This window comes from Strigops habroptila, chromosome 2 (genome assembly GCF_004027225.2).
Source record: "Strigops habroptila isolate Jane chromosome 2, bStrHab1.2.pri, whole genome shotgun sequence".
NCBI classification, from domain to species: Eukaryota; Metazoa; Chordata; class Aves; order Psittaciformes; family Psittacidae; genus Strigops; species Strigops habroptila.
Window position 1 is genome coordinate 44,889,697 of NC_044278.2, and position 21,253 is coordinate 44,910,949.

At 39.5% G+C, this 21,253-nt stretch overlaps 1 protein-coding gene across 10 annotated transcripts in view; it reads left to right on the forward strand.

The window, feature by feature from the left end:
* Positions 1-21,253, forward strand: part of LOC115603998 (sex comb on midleg-like protein 2) — a 70,531-nt gene that overhangs the window by 40,639 nt on the left and 8,639 nt on the right. For all 10 annotated transcript variants that reach the window (XM_030476593.1, XM_030476595.1, XM_030476597.1 and 7 more), the window contains 4 exons: positions 8,620-8,870; positions 13,742-13,877; positions 15,641-15,844; positions 20,317-20,499. In XM_030476593.1, the coding sequence (XP_030332453.1) occupies positions 8,620-8,870; positions 13,742-13,877; positions 15,641-15,844; positions 20,317-20,499 (774 nt within the window). The remainder of the gene's footprint in view (positions 1-8,619; positions 8,871-13,741; positions 13,878-15,640; positions 15,845-20,316; positions 20,500-21,253) is intronic.

Sequence of the window (21,253 nt, forward strand, 5' to 3'; positions counted from 1 at the left end):
AGCAGAAATCTCATCAGAAATCTCTAGAGTCCTCTCTTGACTGCAGAAACGTGTCTGTTTATTCCTGGCCACTGTTAGGTATTTTCCATTAAATTCTTTAGAAGGATCATGAGGATCTTCCCTCATATTCAGTGCCAGCTAAGTATTTTTTTGAGAGAGACTACGGTGTGAGATCTTGTCAAGTGCAAATCCACAGACTACATCAGTTAACTTTCCATTGTCTGCTTGCTCACTGACTCCTTAAAAAAAGCAGTGAAATGATTTCAGTGAGATGTGACTTTTCCCTACAAAAGCTATGATTGGTTCTCCCAATCCAACACATCATATTTATTTTTGGGTTTGCTACCTCTATTCTGTACAAGAGTTTTTAGCAACTTTGCCAGTACTAACATCAGGTGTCCTCTCCATACCTTGCTGGCTAGAGTGTTGGCGTTGCATTAACCACCTTTTTAAGTCTCTGAACTTGAGACAGTTTTAAGGACTAACTTGCACAGCACCATCAGTAGGTCGGACATTTCATCTTTTGGCTTCTCTAAATCTCGTAAGTGCTGTATGTTCTGCCAACTCTCTACTGCTTGTTTTGTCTCCGTTTTCTGACCTCTGCTACTGGTACTGCATGTTGGGGAACTTGTTTCTGGTCCTTGTGAAGAGGGGTGCTGATACGGGAATTGAGGTGATGAGTTTTCTGAGAGTCAGTATGAATGCAAACAGACATTCAGTCCTGTTGCTTTAGTATTATCTAAAAAAGGTTTTTTAAGTTTAGTATCTTTTGGATGTTTTCTATTCACCCTTTTGTAGGCCAAACATACTATGCTTTTCTATTTAACCACCATAGATTGTAATTTTTATTCTTCTCAATTGGAATTATCCAAAAGCTGTTGCTGTGGCTAAGAATATTCTTGTATTGCACTGTAGTTAGTTGTAGCTGAGGCTTATGGTTGAAGTAGATGGCAGATGACTGGAAATTGTCAGAGCAGTTTCTGTTTGCTGTTTCTATATAAAATAATTTCACTGTTTTGTCTTTACATGGAAATAGCAGTTACTAAGGCAACCCACCTTTTTATTTGTAATAGAAGTAAAACCTTTTCCAAAAAAGAGAGAAAACAAAAGAACAAGTGGGGACAAGCCATGTGGGAAATGACAAGTAGTTTCACCTTCAAAGATTGATTTCAGTTTAATGTACTATCTGTCATTTAGATGTGAACAGCATCTGCTATATATCCCTGATCCCTACGGTCTTACAAAGCCAGATCTTTGACAGATAAAGGTGAGGCAAGAACTCATGAAGGAGGAATTACTCTCTGCACTGTACAGGAGAGACCAAAGGAAGATGATGTAGTAATATAAATAAAACCAGCAGTACACTATAGCTTTAATCTTTAGCCAGCCTCCCTTCCCTTTCCTCCCCTCCCTCATCGTCTGTCCCCTCATCGCTTTTCTCACAATTCAGTGCATTTATTGTCAGTGAGAGCAATCTTCTTTCATTACGCTAATCAGCCTGTGATGTTAAAGGTCTCCCTCAAAAGCTGTCTGCAGCAATAACAGTAGTACAGGCTCAAGCAGAGATTAAAAAGTATCTTATTTGTCTGTGTTATGATTTCTTAGTTTGGTTTTATTTCATTTTCAGGTATGTTTTCATTGCTTTCTTTATGCAGATTTTTCTAGGCTAGCTACTGGAGATGCACTTCTCTGTTATTGATAATGAAATTATGTCAAAATAGGTGTGCTATATTTTCAGCTGAGTTGTACGCAAATGTACAACACCAATATAAACTTAAGTACTACTCCGTATGTTTGCATATGAAACAAAAGAAGAGTTGAAACTTTAGACAAAGCTACAGTTAGATCTGTGAAAAGACTCTGCATCGTTTAAAATAGCCGAAACCAAAGTCAGATAAGCACAGTAATCTTAAGTTCCATTAAAGAGAAAACCAAATGCTGAAATGGTACAATTTCATACTGCTGGAGGTTTCATTTTTCTCTCAGTGCAGCCAGCTTCTTTTCACAAGCAGGTCACAGTAGTTAAATCAGGCACATACAGTAAGCAGATTTATGCTGTCTTCAGAATTGTACATGAAAAAGTCCTCAGTGCTTCAGGCTAAAATCTGATTTGCCACATTCTCTCACATGTTAAGCTTTTTGTATTTGGTATTAATGTTTCTTGGCACCTCGCAGTAAGGCCTGGATGGTGCTGCTAAAGGGCAGTAATCACTAAGGAAAAAATAAAGGTTTTGCCTTTCCCAAAGCTGTGACCTTACTCTAAGTCTGGTTTCCTCACCATCTTACCATGTTTATTTATAAGGTAGTTGTCATTTTCTTTTAAATTGGAAGTACTCCAACACACGTGTTTTTGACTGGTACATGGAAAATACACATTTTATTTTTTTTTTATTTGCTTTTGTTCAGGTCTTGAGGGTACTAATGTCAACAGTGGTTGTATTGCCCAACGAGTGGATGGGATTGAGTGGATTTTCTCCAAGCCTGTGTTAGTACATATAAAGCTATGTTAAGAGTATCAGTGCTGTCATTCAGATATAGAGACAAAACAAATTGTGGTTTGCACTAACCACACTCAGTGTTTCTTTTTTTCTTCCCCTGAAGCTTGTTGCATTTTGTTGTTTCATTTTGGGCCCATCTTTCATCCTGACACCGATGCTATTTTTGGGAAAAATAATGGCAAAACCTAGGCAGAACTGGTAATGAAGGGGTGAAGAATCAGGATGTTAAAACTCTTGCCTGATGTCTGGAGCTAGGCTTTGCCAGGCTTATTGACAGATTCATCATCAGCACACCTAAATTGTCTTCAGGTAACTCAAGTTTTTGCTGCTTCGATAGTTTATTTGATACTTACTTGCTCTCTTCCTTCTCAGTTTATCAACAAAATATAGGGTTTTTTTATTTCGGTTTGGTTTCTTTTGTGGTTTTGTTTGTTTGGTTTGGGTTTTTGTGGGGGGCTTTTTGGGGGGCTTGGGTTTGCTTTTGGTTTTTTGTTAATGTGGTTGCAGTGGCAATGTTTTGTTGAGGGGTGAGACTAGAAGCTGGCTTTGCACAGTTCTTGGTTTCTGGAGATAACTGGAGAGATCTTTTCAAGAGCCATTCTTTTGTTTTGCTTATAGCCTCCACTCTGCACAACACCTGCCCCAGCCAGGCTATTAAAAGTTGATTTTTTGGAAGTGATGTGTGTGTGTGTGGTTAACAGTGAATTTTGATGGAGCTTCATTAGTATTTTCACAGGACTGTTTCATAAGTGCTGGCTTGCCTAGCACGTGAAAAGGTGGGAGACTGAGGATGAAGGATGGAAGGTGCTACGGTGCTGCCTGGGGAAGTCACTATGAAAGAAATGCTTTCCTTTCACAGAATTGTTAGGGTTGGAAGGGACCTCTGGAGATTATCTAGTCCAACCCTCCTGCCAAGGCAGGGCCAGCTTGTCTTGTTTCTGGGCACCACTGAAAAGAGTCTGGCACCATCCTCCTGGCATCCACCTTTGAGATACTTGCATGCATTAATGAGATCACCTCTCAGTCTTCTCTCCTCTTTAGACTTAACAGGCCCAGCTCCTGCAATCTCTCCTCATAGGAGAGATGCTCCAGACCCTTATCATCCTTGTGGCCCTCCTCTGATTTTGTCTTACGTCGCTTGGAGCCCTCCATTTCACCCATTTCACCTTTCAGGTCTGGGAAAGGAAGGCTAGAATTTTTTAAAGAAGATAGCAGGAGTCTTCTATGTTTGTGTTTTTGCTTGTTTGTTTGTTTTGTTTGGGGTTTTTTTTGTTGTTGTTGTTTGCTGGTTGGTTTGTTTTGTCGGGTTTTTTTTTTTTTCCTTCTGTCATACTGGTAGCAGAAACTAAAATCCAGAACAAAGAAAATTGCAAGCCATAATGTCCATGTCTTGGCAAGGTGGATGTTGAAGTTTCCGAATGCAGTGTTGCTTTTAGATAGCAAAATGATGACTTATAACTGATTTTGTATCATAGCAACATATCAATTAGTATCTCACAGCTACCTCTTAACCAGAAGTAATCCAAACACAGATAGAAAGAGGTGTCATGTATTACAGATACTTATGCTTTTGTATGGCTCTCTTGTTCAATTGAGACATAAGGACATAAATTTTTATAATCCTTGACAGTAAGCTGTTTAGAAAAATTGCTAATCTTTTCCACCTCCTTTGCCAGTTGTCAAAACTATCATGATAATAACCTACTGCATTAAAGAAGGTTAATTTTATAGTTAAAATCCCAGGCTAGAACTGAGGAGGGATGTTTCTGTTACTTCTGCTGTGGAATGCTCACATGGATTTAGGGTAAGCTGCTAAATCTCTTCACCTCATTTTTTTATCTATAGATGAGAGAAGGGCTGAGTTTTTATATTCTCGGAAGAACATTTGGCTTGTGTCTCAGTGAGGGCATAGGAACAATACTGTAATACAAATAGAATCGTTTCTGTCTTGAAAGGAATGCTGGTTTAAACACCGAATTACTGTTTTTACGGTCCTAATTGGCACCTTCACCTAAGGTAGCAATGCTGTATTCACAGAATGTACGGCAGAATGGGCCCCTAGATTGTTTTGTGTAATTTCACTTCAGCGTTCTAAAGTCTTGTCTTGTAATTGCTGTTCTGTGACACTAACTGAACAGTAGATTTCTAATGTTTAAATATTACTACTAATCTGAACCTTTTTTCCCTTTGCTTTCCATAAAAGCACGGAATGAAACCATCACTGTGGATTATTTGAGGGAATTTTACTAATTAGAATTGCATGAGAATTCAGGCTTCAAAGCTGTCATATGTCCCATCCCCTTCCCAAGTGCTGGAGGTTTCAGTACCTTCATATTTCACAGTTGTCTTAAATATCTGACTTACTCTAGCAAGAGATCTTGGGGATAACATTCTGGGGTCAAATTTTGCAGTCCTGCATGTGTCTGGGCAGGTTTTCTGCTTCTACAAGCAGAATTTGGCCCTCATCTAAAGTCTAATCTTTCATGACCTTCTCATGCAAATGAGTTTGGTTGGCTTCAGTGGATGATCTGCTTGTGTGAATGAGGACTGAACTGCGGCAATGCATCTTTAGGCTGTCAGTTCCAAGATACAGGACCTGGGGTTTCTCTTACATATGTTGGATACAAAGTTTATAGGTGTTGGGGTTCTCACAGGGTGGTTTGGGGGAGAAAATGAGAATGTTTTGAATGAGCAGTAATTGAGAGTATGGAAGCTGTTTGTGTGTTGCGTGAAGGTAGTCACCTATAGCCCTCACTAATATGACAGTATAACTAGAGCTTTGTGTATTCAAAAACGCTGTTTAGTTGCTAACATTACAATGGTAAAGCATGTTTGTGTAGCATGATCTCTGCTCCTTAGTTATTGAGGATGCTGGTAGGTTTTGGGTGTAAATAAGAGACTTGGAAAAGGATGCCATGCAATGCATCCCTCTCTTGAAATTGGTGCAGTGGATATTTGTGTGGAAGAGCCACATGACACAAATGCTTGATTTTGTTTGTGCAAATGAGAAGGCCTTTGTGATGCAAAGCAGCATCCTGAAAAGGCAAATGTGCTTTTTTGGTTGTAAATATCCCAGCTAAATACTGCAGTAATTGCAAGCAGAGCTTGGCATTTTTCCTCTCTATTCTTTTCATCGTTGTATTTTAACAAGTTCTCATGAGACTATTAAAACGTCTTAGTTTTTGGAACATGTGGCCTAGTGGGGATAACTCTGTCTACAGATGCAGTGGGTTGGCAGCTCGATTTTGCATGTCTTTTCATTTTCCTTCAGATCCTGTGACCCAGCATAACCTTTGGTCTCCCTCTGAAGGCCGGGGTGAAGGAAGTATGAGCAGGTGACTGATGATCACTGTCAATACAGCCTGCAGACAATATGGGAATTACTTTAGCAGTCTCCCACTCCCTTATGCTCCCCCCATCCTCTCTTAAATCAACAAATGCAAATAGCAGCCTCCTCATTTGCTGCTATCTCTGGGAGGCTGCCCAGGCAGCATGGGCTTTGTTGCAGTCCTGCCTATTGAAAAAAGCGGCTTCAGTCCTAGGCAGAAGGAAAAATATCAAATGGGACCTGATCCCCCCCTTAATGGTTAATGCTACTAATATTTGCTCCTTTGGCGTATACAGGTAGGAAGATACTGAGATAAGGGTACTTGATGTGCATGGTTCAAGAGGGCAGCCTGAAGTGGTTGGAGCTGTTTGCATTGTTACTCTTTGTCCGGTAAATGTCCTTCTGGAAGGGAACAGGGATTGCCCAGTGTCCTGAAACTCATACCTGTGCTCCTAGAACCTGTTGACATTGCGATTAGCTGTGTAATTAACTTTAGCTCTGTCTTTACTGTGTGAGAACAGAAATGCATTTGTTAGATTTTAGCATAGGCAGGGGCACAAAGAATTTGTGAAACAACATTTCTTTAGAGGTTGTGATTGTTTTGATAAATGCATAGTTGTGTGGCACAAATAAAAATAGCTGCATTTTACATTGGTGTAAGCATTATACAGGACGCAATATGTAGTACTGAATTGTACAGCATTCAGTTGATATTGTTTTGCTTTCCAGACGTATGGCTTAATGCAAGTTGTCGTTCAGCAATTCGGAGATCTAAGAGTAATGTTATGCCAGCATTTGGTTAAAATTCTCTTCATCTTATTTTAAGCTGTCATTGCATATGAGAATAAGCTTTGGCATACGTAAATACAATGAAAGTGATCACTTTGCACATCCAGAAGGTGGTCCTTCTCAGATACCTAGGGATATCATGTCTGTATTTGATGTATTAGGATTGCAGCCTGTTATAATGAAGAGATTTTTTCCGAACCACCATTAGAAACATTAGATTAGTAATGGAATCAAACAAATAGCAATGTATGTAAATGCTCTTACAGCTTTAAAAATGTGTGTCAGTAGTACTTGTATTTTATAAGACATCTCTTTGCAGCGTGTATTTCATCTTACTGTGACATTTTCTATTGCAAATACTTAATAACAGTGAACTCCTGAATAAAAATTCAAAGTTAAAGTAACAGTTGTAAAACTGGCTGCTGGGCTGTTAAGGTGAATAACACTCATAGAGCTAGACGTTTAAACTGTTACTCAATCTTTAAGTATGTTCTTTTCTCAAGATCTCATTTCAAATGTGTCTTTGAGTTTTATTTCGTGTTTTATTTGCTTACCAGAAAGCCTCAATGTACTAATATTTTAGGAGAATAAATATTCCAAATTCACAGAAATCCAGGAAATTAATTATTGGCAGCCCCCTGTGCTTCGCTTTCAGTCTGCAGTGGTGCTTTGGATCAGGCACTGGTGACTGGTTCAAGCTGGCTTGAACCCTCACTTGCAATACTTCTGAGTTGTGTCACATTAAGTTCTAGTATCTAGGGTTAGGGTGAATCACAGGAGTTTCATCATCAGGGAGGTACAAAAGGCTGTACTGGGGGCAGTGTGATACTAGAAAGCCATCTGATTATAGTCTAAAGGTTTCAAATTATCTCAAATCTGTTGTGTGATCGTCTCCTATACCTCTCACAACAAGGATGGTTTGCTGTCACAACGTCTCCCGTTTTCATTTTCAACTTACCTCTTCCTCAGTTTATCTATCTGCCAGCAATCAGGCCAACAAAAGAGAGTGTTTGTTGTATTTTTGGACTTAGTAATTGGGTTTTGTTGGCCGCAGCTGCTGCTGTAGCATGGTGTGGTACATCTCTGCATTGTGGATATGTCCTTATCTGTGGGTTCTCTTTGACATCCTTATGGTGTTTTAATCTGTCCATTGTGAAGGGAATTGTTAAAACAAAATCATCATCATTACTTCAGAGAATAGTGTGTTGTGTGGAAAAGATTCCTAACTAGGAAGTTCTATCCAATGAATTTTGATTATGTCTTGCAGCTTTATACCAGATTATAATACAGTCACATCATATACATATTGGATCAATTTTGTATTGGGATAGGAGATTCAACAGAGAACCGGTTCAGTGTTAAGACTGAATTAAAATGATACTTTGTGTTTGATTTTTGGAAGTCCTTCTTCCAAATAAAATTTGAAGTCTGAATAGCTCCAGGTAGAAAAATCTGGGTATAGAGATGTGAATTTGACTTTCTAAGTAGGCATCTCAGACAAATGCTCGTTCATGATACATTGCCTATCATCAGTTTCTCCTCATTAGTGGAATGATTTTCTTTGCTGTTTTTTTAGCTCCCTAGAAGTAGTTGGCATGTCTTGTAATTGTGGAAACTGCTCTTAAGAGAATGTTATGAGCTCTATAATTTCTGAAGTATTTTGAAGGCCTTCTTGATGAATGGCACTTTATAAATATCATAATTAAATTATAGGAAGTGTTTATAAGGTGAGTGGATTAATTTTTTTTTATTTGTTTGAATGTTTTTATCTTAGGAAAGTCCCTCTAAAAGAATGGGTATAAAGAGTTCTCTTTTTGGCTTTAATGAAGTTCTGTAGTTTCATGCCAACCACTTAAGTTCAAAATATCCAAGTATATTTATTTTACATTGTAAATTGTGCACTACATTTTTTATTTTTTTTCTAAGCCTTTGTTAGAAAAGTTTCTTTCCATCATTCATTTTGAGGTTTTCCCCCCCCTCCCTTTTGTTTTTGTTTTTCCTCAGTTTCCATTACAAAGAGCAGTGCAAAAATCCAATCTTCCCCTTCCAAAGTGACCCGGCGTTCAATGCAGTCTCCACAGAAATCTGCTCCGGTACCAGCGCAACGGGGCAGGAAACCAGGTCGGGGCAAACCCCCTGGACAGTCTGCAGTTCCCAAGAAGGGCAGGTCTCCTAAAAATATTCCCCTGACAAAAAGCATCTCTCATACTGAAAATCTTAAAACAAGGAAAAAAAGTTTAAAACCTGGAAAAAAGGTTAGTCCTTATCTACTACTTTACTTTTTACTGAAAATTTTCGTAGTGAGATTTTTTTTTTGTTATAATTTAATTTTCTGTCTTCTCTTCAGCCTTCAGGGCTTTACTGTTTTCAGCAACTGAGTACAAGAAAAAGTCTAGACTAGCTATTCTGGAATATGTCAGTATAAACATCTATGGACTATTTTATTCCAGAGCAAGATTACTGATTTATTTATGGGTGAGTTGCTGGTGTTTAAAAATAATATTCTGGAATAGCCATTTCCAGTAAAATTACAAGAGCCAGGGGAGCCTTCAGGCTTTTTAGTCTGGGATATTTTGTTACTGAATCATATATTTAGTTTGAATATTTTTTTTTTTTTTTTTTCGTGTTTGGAAACAAAGGATTAAGAACAGTGAGGGCTTTGTTGCAGAATTTAGGCATCTTAAGCATACAGCTGAATTTGCCAACTGAATCTCTTAATTGCGGAGTTACTAGCATGAAGCAAGAAGCTTCTTTCCAGGCAATACATTTCTCCAGGTGTGGGCCTAATTCTGCCCTGGTCTGAAAGACAAGATGCCTTTCTGCCTTTCTCCCTGCCAAGCTGAGTCATATCTAGAGTGTTGGCAACTGCCTCCAGCTTCAGCTCCTCCTGAGCTGTTTGATCAGGTACAAATGAGCACTGCTGTAAGCACCCCTTCCCAATCCCATGTGGCACCAACACTGGTGGGTATATAATCCCAGAGTGAGCTACTTGAGGGAGCTAAACTGGTAGACAACTGACTCAGCATCCATACCTCTTATCTTCTTTGCCTGCTCCGCCCCAAAAAAGCACAAAAGCTATAGCTGCTGCAAGGAAGGATAGGATCACAGCAGGGCAGATTTAGGGCAATTTGAATTGCTGTGAAGTACAATCTTTTTTTCTGAGGCTTGCTCACTCGCTGCAGGCTGTCAAAGAGGAGTAGCAATCCTGCAGTGTCATTCCCTAGATGATTTGTGTCTGTCCCTATGGTCCTCCCTCCTTTGCATTAGCACCAACGGGGGTGCGGGAGGCATTGTGTTTTCTGGGTTTGTTTTGGATTTGGGTTTTTTGTTTTTTCTTCCCTCCCTGTCTCAAATTTCAAAAAGTTGTATTTTGGAGTTTTTTCTCCTCCAGCCTGGATCACTGTGGGCTATGGGATCTATTGCTAATAATGTGTGGGAAGGGGTAGAGTAGTGGCACTGTCTTAATAGGGCATTCTTAGGGCATACCCAGAAAGCTGTAGCACAAAACTGGGAGCAGGCACTTTGTTGAAATGATGACCACAAGGTAGGAAATGGTTCTGGGGACCAGAAATTGAAAGCCAAGCAGTGTCTCCTCTGCTGCCTGCCCCTTCCAGTCAGGCATCCACATTGGTAGGCTACTGATGCAAATGGTTTCCAGCTCTCTTGCTGGGTATACCGAAGTGCACAGAGACACCAATTAAAGAGGAGAAAGGTGCTCCCATCCAGACTCAGCTGGTGGATGGGGTGTTCTCCAGAAATCAGGGGGGCTTTAAAGGAGAACATTGAACACAGGACATCTGTATTTTAAGGATGTACTTGGGTATGGCAGGATGCACACTTTTCATGTAAGTGTTTTGTCCTCTGTGTCTCTTGAAAGAAATTGAGAGGCTTTGTGTACCCTTTGAAAGAATAGTTGGAGGTATCTCACCCTTAGAAGTGGCTTCTGGGCTCTAAATGTTGGGTATCTGAAAGTGTCTGCTTGGAGCACTGTATTTAGCACCTGGTCTGTGTGAAGTACTTGGGGGATTTGCCTAAGGAATGGTGGTTACTGCTGACACTCCCTTGTCTTTAGGCAGTGAATCTGAGGTACTTCTAGGCACACATGATGTCCTCTGTGGGACCAAGCAACCAAGAGTTAGGTTTTGCAGAATCTAAGTTTGATATATCTAACTTGGGAGTTTTACTCCATTAACTTTTGCATTAAAAGCTTTAAAAATTAGCTCCTGTTGAGAATCCATGGAAGGTTGTTACTGCTTTGGTACATGGTTAAATTGCTGAGGTGTTGTACATACACGAAAACTCTTTGGACTGTTACACCTGTTTGCATGAGAGGAAATGGAGCTTTGTGGGAGTTCTGCACAACAGGAGGTATCAGATGGAATGCCATATAGCCTGTTGTCCAGAGAAGCTGTGGCTGCCCCATCCCTGGTGGCGTTCAAGGCCAGGTTGGACGGGGCTTGGAGCAACCTGGTCTAGTGGAAGGTTTCCCTGCCCATGGCAGGGGACTTGGAACTGGATGATCTTTAAGGTCCCTTCCAACGCAAACCATTCTATGGTTCTGTAATAAATACTATGGAGGTGGTATGTGCGTAGAGATTTGAAAGTGCTTCCCCTCCCCTCCCCGACTGATCAAAAAACCCCCCTCCAGATTTCAGGCTAAGTAATTGTGCTTAAAGAGTGAACTGGCGATGTGGTAGTTAAAAAATGGTGCGTTTAGGGAGATTGGTCTGTGCCTGATACTCTGTAGAGTTGTTTGACTTCCTTTGTCCTTTTACACTTGTTATGCTGAAATGTTTATCATTGTGCAAGTGTTAATTTTTGTTATACAGCTAGGAATGTTGAGCTGTTGTGTCATCTTTCTCCTTTACTTAAAGTTTTCTAAGCTTCTCCATCAGTATGAGTTGCATGTCAGGTATTGTTTTCTGTTTGTCTCCTCCTGTTTGCACTGTATGTTTTTATTCTGTCATAATGAAGAAGGAATCTCCTTATATCTCTTTCACTATTTTTAAAAGTACACTTTGCATAGCAACACAGAGAATTCTTTCCAGAATTTCTTGAGGAAGTGCTTTGGTCTGAGTGTGGATCATAGGCCTAAATTTGATCTCATTAGAGAGTTTCTAAGCATGAAAGGGAAGCCTGTGAAGTTGACCATGTGGTGCCAGGCTGTGAGCAGTGCTCTCTGCAGGCAAATGGAGCTGGGGCCAGCCAGCAACACCCTGACCAAGCAAATGTGCTGAGCCCTGCTGGGAACGTGGCCTGCCTTGTCAAACAACATGGCTTTGGGGTTGCAGTTTGCTGCTTGTCCCTTCAGGGTTGCAAAATGAGAACCTCAGCTGAGCAAGTATAATATGCTGTATTTCCAAAATGCATGCTGTTCTGAAGGAGGAGGTATGAAATGGCTGTATAGCCTCACCACCCTCATGTGTTAGTGTGGAGGGCAGCTAGTTCTTCTTTCTTACAGTGCAGTGTTTATATTTTATTTTCACGCCTACATTTCTTCCATTTCTTCCTCTTCCCCTCAACTCAAACCACCCATATCTTGTAGCATGGTGACAGACAACTGCCCCCCAGCCAAAAGTCCCCCTGCTCCAGAGGGGCTTTCAGGAACGTCTAACTTCAGATCAAAAGCTCAGTCTTCCCAAGTGCCTTTTTGTTCTCAGTATTAAGGATGGAGAGAAACCTTTCTTCACTCAATGTTAAGATACATAGGCAATTCCTGATGAGTAATATATCACTGCTTAGTTCAGTGTCTGACCCGAGCCACCTCATCTCATTCACAATGCAATGCCAAGCCTTGGCAGTCACGGTGATTCCACCCCGTGCCATATTGTCAAGTAGCTTCTCTGGCCAAACCTGTCTTCCATGAACTGTAAGAAGGGGCACAGAAATTTTCTTTAAAATTCCCTGGATTCCAGAAGAAAGTTAATTTATTCTTTTTAGGTGTTTTTTTAGGTGTTGTGAAGAAGTTAGGCACTGTTGCTTTTAGGAAGGTGTGTATTTTGTTTGCTTTCTACATGACTTTTAACATATTACTTGGAAAATATGCTGCTTCTAAAAGTGTAAAGGATGACTACTGTAAATGGAAGAGGTTTAGCCTTCCTTAGCAAGTTGACTGAATTTTCACTCCACTGTAGATCAATTTTACCAGTAAACCCTTACCACATGAGTAGCAAAGTCTCTGCAGTCTTCAGCAGCGTGAAGACCTTGGATAATCTCTTAGATTCCTTTTTTTTTTTTTTTTTTTTTTTTGGTAGATAAGAGGATGGGGACATAATGTGTTCCCATGCAAGAATAAATGGTGAAGGGTGAAGTGATGAACTTTTTCTAATTCATTATTTCTTTTATTTCCATATATCTTCATAGCACGTTAAAACACATTAGAAATGCCTTCCTTGTGCTTGTCTCTTCTAAACTCCAGCCCAAACCATGTTACAATAAAATTCTCCCCTCCTCAGGTGGAAAATAATGCACTGACCAATTTCTAAATCTCTGTGCTGTAAACTCTTGTTGTTATACGATAAGTTGCAAATAAGTTTAGTTTGGGAAAGGAAAAGGTTTTTGCAACTCACTTGATCTGATTGTAACTACTGGTTTATTTGATGTCTTGCTTAAAGCACCAGTTCCTGAAAGTGATGATTACTGGAAAATTTCAGCCCCTTTGAAACAAACCGAGGGAAAATCTAGGTGCACTGTAAAGTTTACAGCTAAATGTGTCTCAAATTTTACGTGGGAATATACATGCAGTCCAACTAACTGCTTTGAGTTGTGATAAACCCAGATGATTGGAAGGGTATGGACAGGAAAATAATCCAAAACATCTCTTTGGTGCTTTGTAAGATTTAGAAGAGTCATGAATTAGTATATAAAACTTATTCTTTTCCCACTTTTCAGAAGTGGGTTCCTTTTTTAAGTAATTTGTCTTCTATTGCATTACTTAAGTAACTGTAAAAGCAAACTGGCAGTTTCTGGTCTTCCTTTCCTGGACTTTATCTCCTGTGTGTAGTATTTTCGTAATAATGAACCACATACATTCAGTAAGATGGTAACTGATAGCAGAAAGGTTTTGCAGACTTCTTAAAATGCATTAAACATTTTGATTTTGTTGTTTGGTTTTTTTTCTCCTCAGAAAAAAATCTTGCCAGAACAACTGCCTCCTGCATCTCCTTCTCCTCATTCTTCTCCTGAGAGGGACAGTGGCACTACACAGATACTTAAAGATGGAGTTAGTTTGTCTGGTGCAACTGCAGCAGTTATATCCACAGGTAAAAGACAAAGGAAAAAACATTACGATATTTTTAGTGTTAAATGGCTTCCATTTCAAGCAAGTAGTGTCATTTAATTGAAAATGTGCTGCAAAGGTCTTACTGTAAATCATTATCTAGCTACCTTATTTTTTAAAGATATTTGTAGGTGCCAGTATTACTTTGCAGAACTAGTATTTTGATGCCTGCGTTTACAGCAAGAAGTGCTGGAGCACAAGGACTTGCGATAGGTCTGCTAGACCTGGCAGTTTGTTCTTGCCTGAAGAAGGAAACTACAGTTCTTTCAGGTCTGTCCCACTCCTTAATGTATGAAGTGGAAATAGATGTAGCTAAAACCCCATATGATATTCTGATATCATGCAGGCTGTAGTGTAATATAACAAAATGGATATTTTTATCTCTGTATATCCTTACATTAAAAGAAAAAATCAAGACTGTTTAAACCAAGTAAAGGCAATCAGAGGAAATGCATTCCTCTTTCCTCTTATGTTTGCTTGTTTTTGAAAGATAATGAAATGTGTCTTGAAAAGGGTTGGCAAAAGAGAAGTAATCTAGCGAATGAACTAACTCATTGAGGAACTTGTAACCTTGTAGTGAAACAATTTGTATGTTCTTAACTGAAATCTCCTAACTTTCTAAAAACTCCATAAATTATGATAATTTTGTTTGGGGTGCTTTTTTACATTTAAAAACTCTTTTTACAAGCTCTTCTCACTCCTGACTTCAGTCATGGATGAGGGGAAAGTATGTATGCATTTCGTAGGAAAATAAACCTTTCAGGAGGCAGATGTTGTTGAGCCCAGACAGAAGATGTATGGAAACTATTTTTGCTGATTTGTATCTTTGGTTATTTGTACAAATAGGTTTCCTCCCATTTGCAGATGACAGAGAGTGAGCAGATACACATGAAGGCATAAGATCATTAAAACACAGAAATATTTCATTTTTAAAAACGCAGGTTTTTAACTAAGCCCAAGTAATACTACAGTTTGGAAAATATGGTAGTCTGTTTTCAGTTACAGCTTTTTCCCCTTGCAGTCCCTTTTTCTGCCTTGCAATCCCTTTTGAAAGACAGTTTTGCAGAGTCGCTATAAAACTAATTTTAGAAGTGCTGTTTGATTGGTTTGTGCTAAGGTTTAAACCACCTTACAGTGTTTCTAGAAAAGTGTTTAGTGGAGAAGGCCATGTTGCAGTGTGGAAATCATACATGGGTGCTTCAGCGCTTCTTAAGGTATGGACTTTCGGTAGCCATTATACATGCACACAGGACAATAAAACATGCACATGTTAGTACTATATGGGTGCTTCAGGATGAGCATCAGCGGTAGATGTATACCGTAGGGTTGCAGCTTCTCAAATAGGAGAAAAAATAGGGCAGTAACTTGGTAAGGCCACATTTTTAGACTCACATCTTGGTAGTTTAGAGTACCTGCCAGTAATTCTTACTTTATTTGAACTAGTATATGAACAGGGATTAGTCAAAACAAAAGATAAGCACAGTTTATGACATCTTTGTTACATTAGTGAGGTAGAAAGGAGCTTTAAAGAGCAGAAAGAAGTGTTTTAGGACTCCAGCAGGAGAACCTTAGTAGAAGACAGAGAGAGTGCTTTTTGCATGCTCTGAAAGTATGTATGCATGCTCAGCTTCTTGAGTTGTCCAGTACGTCTTTTCCTCAAGATTAAAACTAGAAAGATGGTTTGCAGTTTTAACTTGGAAACCTGTCTTAGTTCCTTGGCAGTAAATATGTCTTGCTCTTTTTCAGTGTGTGTTTATGTCAACAAGCATGGAAATTCTGGGCCTCACCTGGATAAGAAGAAGGTTCAGCAGCTTCCAGATCACTTTGGACCAGGCCCTGTCAACGTGGTGCTTCAGCAGGCTGTACAGGCTTGCGTGGATTGTGCCTATCAATCCAAAACAGTCTTTGGATTTCTGAAATCTGGCCATCATGGAGGGGAAATGATAACTGGTATGTGAAGATGCTTTGTTTCTTCTGTTTCTTCAGTTGGTTGCGAACGTGAGATAGGGCAGAACAACTGAAGTAGCTGCAATGAGTTTATATCGCTTCTGTAACTATTTAAGAACAGTCAAGAACATATACTTGTGAACTCCTTTAATAAGAGAGTATTGGTGTTGTGTGATTTATCTTACTCTGGGACCAGGATGATTTCAACAATTCTTTAAATTAGAATTTAGTAATAGTGTAAAGTTACATATGATGATATACACAGTTACATATACAATTACATATATGATATACACAGTGCACTTAGATTCTTATACTAAGTAGAGCTTGTGCACCTCATTTAGCAGCTGTAGCCAAACATATGTTAAGTAAACGCAGTACGAGTGAAATAATCAGCTTTATTAATTCAAGTCATTCACATAATCTTATCCATACACAGTGTTTGTGTTCTTAATGCCTTAACCAAGTGGGTGACAAGTTTCAAGCTAATCTGTTTAGCTTCCAGGCAAGTGATTCCACATGTTAAAGTTGCTGCTTCTTCCCTTCCCCCATACCTTCCCCCATAATTGTAGCATCTTAGGTCACTGTTCATCCACCTATGTCTGCTATTATGGAATAGGTTTATTTCTATTACATATTAATGGCAGGTCTACAGATAAATTATTTCTATATCTCAAACTGAATAGCTGCTGCTTCACATTTTTTTTTTTTTCCTTCTAGGCTAGGAAATATTCTATATAGCACTTAGCACATCAATTCATAATTCCATCACTGGTGATAAAAAGACTTTGTGTTACTTTCAGTCTCTTTATATTAACATCAGATGCGAAACATGATTAGTAGAATACAAGTTCAGTTAAATACTCATAAAGATGTTGCTGTCTAATGATATTTAAAAAGCAGCACCCCGACCTGCATGCAGCAGAACTACAGTAAACCTTGCTTGTGTGTCCCCATGAGTTTGTTCACAAAATGGATGCAGCTTCTCTGCTGTGTGGTGAAGGTTTAATGGCATTGTATACGTGTGGTTTTGAAACCTATATTGCTTTGTTTTTGCAAAATGCATGAAAGTTCCTTGCCGTACCTAATTCAGAGAAGTCAATTTTCTAGAACAAAATGTTCGGAGATGTGCGTTGCCTATATTGTTTATTTATCATCAAGGACTAAATTGTAGGTCAGTGGCATATCTGGGCTGTGACTGAGTAGTTGAAAATAATTCTTTCACAGAGGAGAGAGCAATTTCAGAATCTTAATGCAGTTGTGGTTTGCTTACATTCAAAAATTCTGAATGAGAAGGAATTACTGTTCTGCACCTGGCTTCACCCATAGGCCTTGATTCAGAGCAACCGGCTCTGTAGCCCTGGATTTGAGGAACTGGGTGCTGTGAGCTGCTCCTGAAGCAGAGTCCTGGTCCAGGTGATAGCAAGGCACAAGACTCCACTGGGTTTCCAGTATTCTTAAGCTCTTGCCTTTTCATCAGCTTGTCAAACAGGTTGCTGGGAAGCGGGTGAGCAAATGCTGCCTGTCATTTTATCAAAAATTTGTGTGTTTTGTTTTGAGAAGCACAAAATGTGACTTAGGTTAATGTAGCACATTACAACCAGCTGTGCATGTGAACAGTAAGGAAGGAGAGGAAAGCTTCAGCAGAATAAAAACGAGGAATTACAGAATGAAATTGCGAGAGTGTTTTCTTGTGGAGCTTTTGTTTGCAAGTGGTTTTGGAGTGTGGTTTGTTCGGTTGCTTGGTGGTTTTTTTAGACTGGCAAGAAAAAAATTGTTGCAGCAGAGAATAAGCAAAGAAATCTAAATCTTCTGTGGACTGATACTTTCATGATGAGTATTATACCTGCCGTAGGAGGAAACTGTATGCTGATGAGGACGTGGATAAAATAATCTTGCTGGAATACATGTGAATAATTAGCGGGTTCTTTTGGTTCAGCTGCCAAAGAAAATAATTGTTTTGAACAGAATTGAATTTAGGATTTTTCCGTCTTTTCTTACTCAAACAAAAGCACAAACCATTTTATTTTTGCTTGATGCATAAGGTTTCAATTCAGGCAAATATAACTGAAAGGAAATTGAAGGCTTGATTAGCAAGCCCACTAATGGTGGTGGTATCAGCCCTTTTTTCTCCTTGTAGTGCAGAGACTAAGGCGTTTGGTGGGATGAAATAAACTGAGGCTCAGATAAATCTCAAGCAGAACATTAAAATCAGACTCTTGGGTGAGTTTCTTCACTGTCAGACACACATTTCTCTGATAGTTTAGCTCTCAGCCTTTCTCCTGGCTTGAACCTGGTGTTTAAAACATACTTACACAATGGAAGGTGAAGAAATGAGAATGACTCTTCATCCTGGGGGCTGGGATTGCACATGCAAGCTCCAGTCCCTGTTTATTTGTCACTGAAGGCTGTTACTGCACCTCAGAAGTACTCCTTTTTATTTTTTTCCCTAGCATTTGTCTGGGGTGTAAGAGGCTTATGTTGTCCCCAAGCCGAGCAGACAGTTGAGCATATGGATCTGGATCCCACGCCCTTGGTTGGAGTTTGTGTGGTTGCCCCTAGGTGTTCAGAGTACAAGGGAGCTGTGTTTGCACTGAATCTTTATTTGTGGATTTTTCCCATGGCATGTCTTGCTGGGGCAGTCACATTGCCTCACATTGCCTCAGCTGTTCCTTGCTTTACCCTCCTGACAACTCTAAGATAATATTTTTCTTTTCAATGCTTCTTTTCAAAATGAGAAATTAAGGTGTGGAGAATACGTGGTTTCCCCAAGGTCATATAAGAAGATCCATAAGGCTATTATAAAGCATTTTAAATTTTTGCTGTAGCTGCCTACTGTCTTGCAGTAAATTTGTCAGGAGATCAGGCTGTGCTAGGTCTCACAGCCCATTTGCTCTCCAGAACTGGTTGAGTTCCAAGCAAAAATTTGCCTTCAGAGACCCCTTCCCCAAACAGGAGGTAGAGGACCTTGTGCCTGAGCCACATGTGGGACTGTGAATCATTAGTATTTCATTTGAACATTGGAGCCTGGAAAAACTGAATGGGCTGTGGAAACACGTTGGTCTGGGATTCGTCCCTGTAGTATTGACTCTTAAACTTTAAGCACCTGCGGGTCAGTCTGTCGTGAAAGCAGATGAGAGAGGTACCATGTTGTTGATGGTAGCTGGTTAACTTGCATTAACTCTAATCAGAAGCTTCCTTACATCAGCAGTATAAGTAATTGACACTTCTGATTTCATAAGGAAGACTAAAATATGCTAAACTTCAGCATTTTGTTCAGTTTTGTATATATTATCTGTCTCTTTTGTAACACAATATGGAAATGTTCCTTAATTCAGATCTGTGAATAAAGGCTTTCTTGTCATTTCTGGTTTGGATTTTTTTTTTCTTTTTTTAAATGCATCTGCTACCAACAAGATGTGATCCTTTAAAGCTCTGCTTATCATTTGGAAACTTTCATTAACAACAGAAAGCTGCATGACAAGCTGAAAACCAAGAAGACAAATTGATGCATAAACCTGGTGTTTATGCTGCTTCTTTCTAGCCCTGAGCTTAAGTAACAAGTTTGTTCCTGCTTTGTTGTAATGTCTTTCTAAGTAACTAAAAGTTTCAGCTAATGTAGTGGTAATTATTTGTCCATATATTGGTAGTATTGAGTATTTCCAAAATCTTACTAATTTTCACACACCAAAAAAAAAAAAAAGTGTGGTCAGCTGCAACACTCTGGGAGGGAAAGGAAGGAGGTCAACAAGCAAAGGACATATGCATGTGTCCAAGCTCTTTGTAATCACTCACTTTAAAAGACATGAGATCCATTTGTGGCTGTTGTGGTATCTCTGCCACCTAGCTCCTGTTGAAATAAATGGGAGCTTGGCCACTGTAGTGTTGACAGCAGGATAGATTTCTCTAGTGATAAAGTAGCAAATGGCAAAACATTTTGTGTAGTCAGAATCTCGGTGGTAATGGATGCCAGCATGTTACCACAAGTACGCTCAGTTCAGTTAGAAACTGAGGGGAAAAAAAAATAAATCTTAAAAGTTGTTTGCTTCCTTCTCCCCCTCCCCCCCCATTTTTGTACTACTTTTTTAGCAAGTACTGCAAAGCGTCTTTTCTGTGTTATCTCCTGCAAGTAGGTGGTGGAGAACTTGCTGTTTTATAAGCAACCAACAGAAATCGCAGGTAAGGTTTTGGTGATGAGGGAATAGTTGTAAGTTTTGTTATGCTGGTGTGTGATCCAAAATTATTTTATTAAAATAAGTTCCCATAGAGCAAATTTAAACTGGCATGGATCCAGCAGAAGGTAAAATCTGTCCTTTGGATGTAAATTTGTTAAACTACTAGAATGATTGCTTACTCCTCTCATGTCTTGTGTGGTTTAAATCAAATCTGGATGTCTTCTCCTTTAAGTTAATGATGGTATTTTACCATACTTCATGATGCTTGGGGGGTGTTTGACATCATCTTCTTATTCACAGCTTCCTTTGATGGGGAAAAGCATGCCATCAATCTTCCTCCTGTAAACAGTGCATCGTTTGTCCTACGCTTCTTGGAGAAACTCTGCCACAGCCTGCAGTGTGATAATCTCTTTAGTAGCCAGCCTTTCAGCCCTTACATGGGATGTGCACATAGTCCTATGGAATATGATAGGAACAAACCAGGTACTGTTAAAACAACTGTTATTTTCAAGCACTGATCTTTTTGAGAAGTGTGTCGACTTCATGACATGTAACTTTTTAATCTTTCTATGACGTGAGTTGATTGAAATGAATATGCTTCAGTTCTTAGGGAATTGGTTCCAGTGTCGTAGTGCTTTCACAGGATGGGATAGCTCATACCACATGTGCAAAAATCATTTTGTTCAGCAAACCCCTTCTTGTAGCCAAGCCAGGAAACATGTATTGTACCACTGTGATACTACTAAAAGGACAAGCTCAAAACTTCACATTTCATTTGTTAAATTTATGTTAAAATAAACTTACAAAAAGATATTTACAGCTTGCCCTGAAAGACAATTTAGTCTGGCCCTTCCCACTCCAGAAAAAGGTCCTTTCTTCCCTCTTCATTCACCTTACCCAAAGGTGGCTCCAAAATTTTTACATTCTACTGTGTACAGTCCAGCATTATAGTAGAAAAGGTGGTTTTTTAGATGACTGCTTTTGATGCTTTGTATGAGACCAATAACTGTCTGCTGCACCAGAAGCATAGAGTGAGGGCAAAATGAAATGGATTGTGCAAGATCTCCCATCGGGTTGTTTGCCAGGCCTGGTATTGCAAGTTCCAGCCTGAGGGTTACCAGGAGCCATAACTGAGAAAACCTTAATGTCAGGGCAATTCCAGAAGACTCCTGGAAGCTTCCTCACAGCTGTCTGATAGCTGAGTCTGCCTTCTGGGTGCTGCTGTAGAATTACCCAT